Raw genomic sequence first — 10,168 nt, 5'->3', positions numbered from 1 at the left:
GGTATGATATGAAGAAGCCAGAAAAAAATTTTTTTGCTCTCCAGATTCCCGAAATTCCACCATTAGTATGAAAGGTGAAAGTGAAATGCCCAACTTTGAATGACCCATCCTGGGGACTCCTGCAAGTGAACCAGTGCAGAAAAGGGAAGCAGTGGATAAGAAAAAGGGCCCATAAAAAGAGGAGGTGTGTGAGACCAAAATCAAAGCTGGCTACACAATTTTGTTAGTGTGTGTTATACCTGGCCCATTGCCAACCATGGCACATAGTAGGTCAACAATATTTGTGGAATGAATGGATTCTCTTTTTTTCTACATTTGAGGAAGCAGACCCTCCCCCACGCGCAAAAAAAAAAAAAAAAAAAAAGCATTTGAGAGAAAAGGCAAAAGAACCAGTTCAATGAATGGGTTAATTTACTGTCCTAGGAGTCACTTACTGGGGGGAAAAAAAAAGATTAAGCAGTTCCTCAGGGCCCTCAGCAGCTCTCTGGGAGAGATGTTTCCCCTCTAAAGGGCACAAGATACTGTCCGGAAGGCTGGAGCATCACCAAGGCTGATTCAAACCCAAGACCTCACACACCAAACGTGCCATCTTCAGCCTGGGGTTCCGGGGTGTCTGGGAACTGGGGTGGGGGCTGACAGGAGAGGGCAGGCGCGGACGCAGAGTGCGCTAAGAGGAGGGGGCGCGGAACGAGAAGCGCAGCACGCTCTCCCGCCCGGCCTGTAGTGCTGGGCTCAGCTCTTGCACCTCCCTCCGCTCTCTCCTCCGCCCCCCTTCGCCCTCCCCCTTTCCCTCCCTTTCTCCTCCTCCTCCTCCTGCCGCCGCGGCCGCTGCCAGACCTCGCCAGTTCAGACCCACCGGGCTGCCCTCCCCTGCGCTCTCCCCCTGCTGCCCAGGCCCGGAGCGCAGCGCGGCCGCACAGGTAGGAGCCCCCGGTGCACCCGGTGCCCGCTGGGCAGCGCTAAGGGAAATAAGTGGGGTGACCTCAGGGGTGCAGGGGTACCCGAGAACTGTCCCAGACTGAGCAGGATCTCTCACGCAGAGAGGAAGGTGGAGGTGTGCGGTCTCGGAATGCGATCTGTCAGCATGTGCGAGTACCCGGGTGACATCTGTTTGGATGGGCAAGTGTGTGCGCGCCGACAATCAGCCGACTGGGCTTTGCCCATAAACGAGGTTTTGAAAGTTTCAGGGGGCTAATGTACGAGATTTAAGCCACACCTGGATTCCACAGGAGCTAGTTTGAAGCTGGAGCGCTGAGCAGCTCCCGGGTACTGCCGCATGTTGACTTTCTGTTGCGAGAGGGACCTCACCTCCCCGGGGGCAGGCCCGCTGCCCCGAAACTGGACCCGGCTGCGGTGCGGTTCCCCGGTTCTGGCCCTAGGCAGCCAGATTCTGATACCAAAGGACTGATAATGCGCAGAGAATCAGAAGCTTTGGGCTGCTTCTCCACAAACCTGGGGCTTTTACACAAAGCTGCAGGCAGAGAACTGGCGTGAAAATGCCACTTAGAGAGTTTGTGCTGGAGGATATAAGAAGGAACTCTGAAGGGCAGGTATTCTACTAGGGAAGGAGATTGCTCTTCGAGTTTTGTTTTGGTGTTTTGTTAAAAAAAAAAAAATAGTTTGAAGCCAAGGTAATTCATATTGATTCACAGGTATTTCAGCTGAGCTGTGCAAGGAACTTCCTTTACTAGCTGGAGGTGAGCACACAGGGAAAGCCTTAACGTTCAAGGAATCTGAGATTTGCTGCTCCACCTTCTCTCTCTCTCTCTCTCTCTCTCTCTCTCTCTCTCTCTCTCTCACGCGCACACAAACACACACACACACACACACACACACAAATGCACCATCTCCTTTGAAATTAAGCACCCTCTCTTTTCTTTTCCACCCTCTTTCTGGAGCCTGTTGTGTAGGTACAGTATAAAATGCTTGCTGAATATCCTTTGTATATGTTAAGCGCAGCTGGATGGAGTAAAGTGAAATGTAATTCTGCAGCCGTTTTACAGTCTTTGGTGCCTCGTTTGGCCACGAAGGTTGAGGAGGGGGAGGGGGAATGAGAAAGTAGATTGGAAATAGGGTATGATGGAACCTAAACCTCTCCCTCCTGCCCTTCCTTACTTGATACTTCACAGCTAAACTTTTGTTATTCCGCCCCCCACCCCCCACCCCTCGCCCCTCCAGCAGATACTAAGCACCGGTTTGTCCTGTGTTTTCTTTGAGATTCATGATGTTGAAAGCCCTTTTCCTAACTATGCTGACTCTGGCTCTGGTCAAGTCACAGGACACCGAAGAAACCATCACGTACACGGTAAGGGGTGATGGAATTTGAGATAAGTGCGGTTCAGCGGGATTCAGTGACACAAGAGAGACTTTATCCACTCCTGCCAGTGTATGTGGGCTGTAGGCTGTGGAGGGTAATAAATTAAACAACACTTTAGTATAGTTCACATTTTAAGATTTATTTAAATTGCCCATGGTTCCTCCAAAAGTTCATTTAGATCACCAATTGAGATAGGGAGCAAAATGTAATGATTCTGCAAAACCAAAAAAGGAGAGAGACCCTTTTAAAAACAAAAACCTAAGTAAGGTACATGTTTCCAAAACATGCAATAAATTAATGGAGGTAAGGAATTGGAAAGCCTGGATCCCTATATACAGGCAGATAACGAACATCACAAAGAAAGCATGTGCCTCATTTGGGTGTGTGACTTATGTTCTCATGTAAATGGCCTGTACTGAATTTATAAAGGCTATATATTCATTTATAGTATAAATAATAATTCATATAAATGCCCTTCAGGTAAACATTATGTGCTACCAGGATACAGCATTGGCTAAAGTAGTCTTAAAATGCATTGTGTGAAATTTGGTTTTGCATTTTCTAATTAATTACATCTGATTATTTCCAAGTAATATTTGATTAGTGAATTGCATGGGTATAACCAATGTTTAATAAAATATTGAAAACATCATCAGACCCATCCCACCATCAGGAATGAATGTGGTGAGAACAGAGGGCAATACTTAACCTCACTTCTGGTGAGTTTCTGTGCACCTCTGTTTTGTGTTTTCTTTTTGTTTGCTTTTGTTTTGTGTTTTCTACTCTTTAACCTGTGTTGTGAGACAAGTGGTATTTGTCCTGGATCATAATATGAAAAACATATTTTTCTATTTTCTCCCAATTTAAAATTAAGTAATCCTACTCAAAAGAATGTGAAAAATTTTTGAAAATAAAACTCCTAAAAGTGAGCTAATGTCAATTACTGATAATAAGCATTATCTCACTTTTTGGTATCCTATTATCCCTAGAATGTTAGTATTCATCTGGAAAATGTTCCTTGTTGTTGTTCAAATCAACTATAAATCAAATAAGTTTTCACATAAATATTTCGTTAACTTAATGATAAATGTAGTTGCTTCCTCTGCTGAAGATAAATAAAGCACAAGAAATGATTGTTTATCTTCAAATGAGAATGTTTTATTATTCAGGCTAAACTTACTGCCTTCTTAGGAAGCTAGAATGAAGTTAACTACACATTTTTTATATTCATCCAATAAAATATTTTATTGCTACAATTGCTTGTCTTATACCCCCTTCTCTTTGGTTAATCAGCTAAATCACATTCATCTTTAGCAGAGAAAGTTCCTTGTGGATTAAACACTATAATTTTAGACCACTAACTAGGGTTTATTATTATTATAGCAGATTTTCCAGATATGACATCCTTTTTGTTTTAAGATTGGGTCTATTCTCTCTTGAACTGTGTATGCCTAATGATTCATGGTTAAAGAATAAGATGTAACTATTTTTTGAGTACCCCATTGTGGAGACACCATCTCCTTTCATTTTCATGGTGAAGTATGAGAGAAGTGGTATCATCTTCCTTTCACCAATAGGAGAACCACAGACCAGAGAGAGTATCTAACTTGCTGAAGGCTACACAGCCAGCAAGTGGTGAAGCTAAACTCAGTCCAGGCTTGTTTAATAGTAGATCCATATTAAATGTACTGGAACTAAATACCTAAAACAATCTGCATGTCTTCTCTAGTTAGCATACAGATTATTCAAGTGAACTGTCATTGTGCCTGACTTGAAAGGTAGAAGATTGAGCCCATATCCACAAGACAACCTCATATCCCCCTTCCATTTTAAAGTTAAAGTCTATTCAGCCATTTACTCACCAAGTACCTGCCATGTGCATAAGCAACTCTTACCACTAGCAAAAGAATTTAAGTTTTTTTGTTTATTAAGAAAATTCAGATCTTCATCTTAGAGAATTTACCCTGGGAAAATATTGTTGAAAACTACAAAGTTCCTGAGCAAGTACAAATATTATCATTATGTAGACTATACAAGTTGCTAAAGAAATAGAAAATCAAGGAAGCAATTAATGTCAGTACCAGCATATTGAAGAGGTTGAGCTCCATGCTGAACCTTAAAGGAAGTAATGACTTCAGATTAATCTAGAAAGGCTGAAGTGGCCCCTGAATCAGCGAAAGTGACATAATTAAAGTCTAGAGGTAAGAACAACCAAGACAAGTTGAGGAGATGTCAAGGTTAGATGGGCTGGAGCTGGGTAGTGGAGGGAACCTGCAGATGGCAGTAGTCAGAGTTGAGAGGTCTGCAAACCAGTGTGAGCTCTTAAATGCAGGAGTAACATAACCAAGACAGCAAGAAAGGCTGTCATGGAAGCTGTGTGTGGCACACAGAGTTATGGAGACCTGCCAAGAGCGTTGCCTACTCATGAAGCCAAGAAGGCTTTCACCAACGTGGTAGATCTAGAAATGGACACAAGGTTGGCAGAGCTTGCAGGAGAATAGTTGGAAAAGTCAGTGTGGATATTAAAGTTGTAATCCTGGGTCCTAAGAAAGGTGGCAGTGCCTTGGACAGGTTGGGGAAACTAAAAAGAATTAGCTTAGAAGATAAAACGAGTTTAACTTTCACCCTGTGAAGTTTCAGATATCATTAAAATATTTAAACTGAGCTGTCTCCGTTCAGCAATTTACTTGCCAAGCATCTGTTGTGTGCATGAGCAACTCTCAGCTCTATTAAAAGAATTCAAGTTTATTTGTTTGTTCACTGTACTTTTGCTCAATCTTTCCTGAAGCATCTCCCTGAAATCTGCATCTGGTCAAATGTTTTCCTGAGCTTAAAAATTGTGGAGAGAAAAAAAAAAGAATTAAAAAAATTCTTCAGGGGCCTCTTATCACTTACAGCAGTGTTTCTCAGGAAGTAGCCTATAGGCAACCTGTGACAGGGTCACCTGGGATGCTTGTTAGGAATTCAGATTCCAAGCCCCCTACCCAGACCTACAGAATCAGATCTTTTGAGTCTGCATTTTAACAAGCACCCTGGGTGACTCTTAAGCTTGATCATAAAGCTTGAGTTTCATTGACATTCAAGATAGAATTCAGTTCTTGCCTACCCCTCTAACCTCATCCTCCCCCCACCCAGACTACTCCCAGTTCCTCTTTAACAATGTCACACCTTTGCTCACATGGTCCCTCACCCCTAGAATTCCCTCATTTTGCCTGGGAAGAGCATATAAGGCCCAATTCACTTGTGGCCTCCCCCATAAAACTTCTCTGCCACCCTGTCATGCCCACACGCTACCCTGTATAGCATTCATCACTTCTTCCACATACATGCTTGTGTCATGGCACCTGACATCTTGCTCCAACTTGTCTACCTGTCTGTCTCTTCTGATCTGTGAGCTGCTTGAGAACAAGCACAAGGTCTTCATGACCTCTGCATCCTGAAGTACTAGAATGGTGGCTGGTAGGAGAAGGTACTCAGTAGATGGTTTGTTCAGTGATTGAACTAGAGAGGACCTGTAGGAATTGAAGCTAGGAGACAGGTCAAGGTGTGAGTGCAAGACTTGGGACTCAGTTGAACAGGAATAAGGAAAGCCAGCTGCTAGAATGCTCTAAGACAACAGAGAGAGGAGGGGAAGTGTCAAGTGAAGGAAAAAAAGAACTTGGTTGAATCTATCTTTCTTTCTTTTGGTAAAATTTATAATGTGGAAGGAGGGCAAATAAAGCAAAAAGAGCATTCAGGGAGATTAGAGAAGATGAGTATCCTGACAGAGAAAAGAATTCCAACATGGTGATGGGCAATTGTTCTAAATACAACAGAAGTGGTGAGGCAGCTGGTGATTGAGAAGGGACCTCCTAAAGTGATCCAATGCACAGATATGTCTGAAAGAAAGAAAGAAAGAAAGAAAGAAAGAAAGAAAGAAAGAAAGAAAGAAAAAAAGAAAGAAAGAAAATCTAGAGAATGTTAAACTACCCATCACATCATGTATCTAAGACTCTAGAGCAAGGATTGTTGACATAAGAATGAAGCTTTTAGAGTGACTTCTTAGGAAGTTGGATACACAAATTAACTGTCTCCTGGCCCCATCTTTGATGTTTCTTCACAGCAATGCACAGATGGATATGAATGGGATCCTGTAAGACAGCAGTGCAAAGGTGAGCCAACTTCAAAGACTTCCCATCTGAACATAGCTTTCTGTCTCCATCTCATGTCACTCTTCCTGTCCTGTTTATATTCTACCAAAAAGGCATGAGTATATATTTACATGTTCAGATTTCCCTCTGAGAAGATTCCTGATTTCTTTTATTGCTGACCACAGATATTGATGAATGTGACATTGTCCCAGACGCTTGCAAAGGTGGAATGAAATGTGTCAACCACTACGGAGGATACCTCTGCCTTCCTAAAACAGCCCAGATTATTGTCAATAATGAACAGCCTCAGCAAGAAACACCGGCGGCAGCGGAAGGTGTGGGTGCCGCTGCAAATGCTGCCGCCACATCAGGTGCAGGCGCTGGGGGCATGGCAGCCAGTGGCATGGCAGCCAGTGCAGCGATGCCTGGGGGTGGCTTCGTCGCCAGTGCTGCTGCTGTTGCAGGCCCTGAAGTACAGACTGGCCGAAATAACTTTGTCATCCGACGGAACCCAGCTGACCCTCAGCGCATCCCAGCCAACCCTTCTCACCGGATCCAGTGCGCAACGGGCTATGAGCAGAGTGAGCATAACGTGTGTCAAGGTAAGCATGACTGATTATGCTAAGGAGAAAGTTCTTGTCCAGGTGCACCTCGTGGTGAGCACGATAACAGCTCACATTTGCTGAGAGCTTCCCACATGCCAATAATCATTGCAATAATGAATCATTATGAATAATTAGTCACCGTTAATAATAACAATTAATCATTGTAATAATCCTAAAAGGTGGTTGCTGCCTATATGGTCATCATTTTACAAAGGAGGAAACTGTGGCTCAGAGAGGTCATCAGGGCTTCTAAACCTTAGCTACACATATTTAGAGTCTCTTGGGAGCTTTTAGAACTTCTCTATATCCAAGCCACACCCCAGCCCAATTAAATAACAGTCTCTGGGGGTGGGTTCCAGGCATCAGTATTTTTTAAAGCTCCCCACGTGGTTCCAGTGTGTAGCCAAGTTTGAGAACCAGAGGTCACACAGGTGGTGAGAGCAGAGCTAGCCTGAAAACCCCAGCAGTGGGGCCAGAGTCACAGCTGTCAGCAGGAGCAGTCAGGTTATTCATTCGGAATTTGAAATTGTGCCTGTCAAGCTACTCCATAAATGTCCTTTGGGTTCTCAAGATTTCATTTCACTTGCCACTAACTTATTTTCCTCACTGAGGGATAAAGAGATGGGACTTCTGTTTCTTGTTACCTTTGAGGGAATCTCCCCCACTCACATTTATGTCTTTTTAAGTTGTCATGGGAGTACATTTCACTTATATCACTTGCACCATAGCACCATCTACTTGGGTTTTTCTGTTTATTTTCACAAAGAGTACACATCACTGTGCATTATTCTAGAAACAGCTGTAGACTCATGCTAGCAAAATGATAAGAATCTTGGGCTTTGAAGATGTGTAGGATATTAGCTAACTGGACTGTGCTAAGAGATTTTGTTCCCCTTTTCCTTCTTAGCAAACCCTTTCAGATCTGCCTGGTGTGGAGACTGTTACTGAGATGGGCCATAGGAGCCCCAGACTCCTTTTTCACTGCCAGGGGCTGAGACAGTAGACCCCATATTACACCACAAGTGCCTGGTACACACTGGCCAATGGAAAGGGCCCAGGAGTTCTTACCTTCTACCTGCTCATGAGTGAGGAAGAGAGCACCTTCCTCCCTCAGCACTGAGGGGCTCAATTGGGATCACCTACATGCTACATTAAGTGGAAGAAGCATCTTCTGGTTCCCTGAGGTGCTGCCTTTCCTTCATTAGTGTTGAGTTTTATCTTCTGTAGGAGATAGATTTCAAATGGCTTATAAATGAAGTAAGGACACCTATCACGCTCTGACTTTTATTGTTTTATATTTTGTGTTCAAATTTTTAAGTACCCCACATCAAGAGCTAACCCGTGCTGTGATGGTGTCACTTTTCAGAGGGCGCATCATATTAGCATCTGTTTCGTGTTACTGTCATGAGTCAGAATTCCAATATTGATGATGAATGCTTCAGCATGTGCTTGATATTCTGATATTTAATTTAAGGATTATGTCAAGGAGATACCCTCACGAGGTTACTTTATGTATACGTATTTGAGTGAATATTGGTGAAAGGTATCTTGAGCTTATTGAAGATACCAACTTTTTAATTGTGTTATTTAAATATACAGTTGAACTGGAAGGGTTGGTGGAATTTTTCCTGAAACTGAAAAGTTATGCTGAAATTTTTTAAGCCTTGACTTTTATGTACTGAATTACTTTTCATGCTTCAGATGTATATTTTAAATGGTACTTAGGAGAAAAAAAACATAAATGAATAGGTCATTTCCCAAAGTAGCTTATAGTCAATCATTGATGATTATGGTTGACTTCAAGAACAAAGCCTAGAACCAAGTGAAGAAGTTCTAGGATAAAGCATATTCAAGACTTAGAATATGTACTGGTTATAGTAGAAGCTGTATAATAAAGTGTGAATAATAAAAATTAAATCCTATTTACTTTTTCTGAAAAAGATTTAGACTACCTTACAAAGTTATTTTTCACATATTACAACATTTGTAATTCTTACTTCTATGAGAATTTTTTTTTTTTACATATAAGCTAAAACGATTAAATGCCGTGCTTATAATAGATGCTAAAAACATACACTTACTGTGTGCACACAGAGTATTCCCAGCCCAACTGTTCTGCATAATTCAACCAATTTCTAAAACTTGGGATTGGGGTCTGTATCATTGAAAGCAGGGTTAAAAGTTTTTTGGATGACTTAAGGCTTAAGTTGGATTTCTTCCCACCTCACAATTTTGCAAAGTGCCCATAAATGTGGATTTACTTAATTGTTGATAAAAGGGGGTTATTTCATATGATAACAACAGGATAATCTGTCTGGGGAATCTGACTAACATAAGTCGAGTCACACTTGTGCCCGTTTATTATTGAGCTAATCAAACATGCAGTCCAGCTTCTTCTAATTGCCTGCAGATGTATGACATTCCCAGTCCAGGCCAGCAGCACAAAATAATGTTTTATAACCAATGTGAAAGTACGGGGACCTCCGCTTAAAACAATAATGTGCTCCAAGGACCTATATTTCTGACATCATTGTGGAGTTTGAAGAGCCTTCTGTTTTAATAAAGACCTCCACTCCCTTTTAAATATTTCGTACTATGCCCAGTAATCCAAACACATTTACCATGGTTGCTGGATCGGAATAAATGAATGCCTGCAGATGAGTCATATTTGTATTAAAATTATTTCTTTTTTCCACATATATTTTTCAACAGGTACAGTTTATCATTACATAACCTAAAGCTAAGGACATTTTTTATTTAATGGCTGAAATGTGTACTGTGCTTTGGTGTTAAATTCAACTGTACCTTTGAACATACTATTACTAGCCACAGATGGCACCCAATAATTTAAATACCAGTAGATATTTTTAAGTGTGTTCTGCTTTATAAATATATTTTTATTTTTATATTTTTAATGTTTTATTAAACATTACAAGAGAGAGAGTGAGATAGACAGAGCATGAGTGGGGGAGGGGCAGAGAGAGAAGGAGATACAGAATGTGAAGCAGGCTCCAGGCTCTGAGCTGTCAGCACAGAGCCCGATGTGGGGCTTGAACCCATGAACTGTGAGATCATGACCTGAGTTGAAGTCAGATGCTTAACTGACTGAGCCACCC

At 42.0% G+C, this 10,168-nt stretch overlaps 1 protein-coding gene across 2 annotated transcripts in view; it reads left to right on the top strand.

The window, feature by feature from the left end:
* The first annotated feature begins 678 nt into the window (after positions 1–678).
* The window catches only part of EFEMP1 (EGF containing fibulin extracellular matrix protein 1), a 59,726-nt gene continuing 50,236 nt past the window's right edge, over positions 679–10,168 (top strand). Inside the window, exons 1-5 of one of the 2 annotated variants that reach the window (XM_045446112.1) lie at positions 806–920; positions 1,653–1,697; positions 2,218–2,305; positions 6,420–6,468; positions 6,633–7,049. In XM_045446112.1, the coding sequence (XP_045302068.1) occupies positions 2,222–2,305; positions 6,420–6,468; positions 6,633–7,049 (550 nt within the window). In that variant the 5' untranslated portion in view covers positions 806–920; positions 1,653–1,697; positions 2,218–2,221. Of the gene's footprint in view, positions 921–1,652; positions 1,698–2,217; positions 2,306–6,419; positions 6,469–6,632; positions 7,050–10,168 lie in introns of both variants that reach the window. The other variant, XM_045446111.1, reaches the window with a different exon arrangement.

The sequence above is a fragment of the Leopardus geoffroyi genome, chromosome A3 (assembly GCF_018350155.1).
Source record: "Leopardus geoffroyi isolate Oge1 chromosome A3, O.geoffroyi_Oge1_pat1.0, whole genome shotgun sequence".
Classification (NCBI taxonomy): domain Eukaryota; kingdom Metazoa; phylum Chordata; class Mammalia; order Carnivora; family Felidae; genus Leopardus; species Leopardus geoffroyi.
The sequence above is the reverse complement of the archived record's forward strand: the minus strand, read 5'-3'. Positions and strand labels throughout refer to the sequence as shown.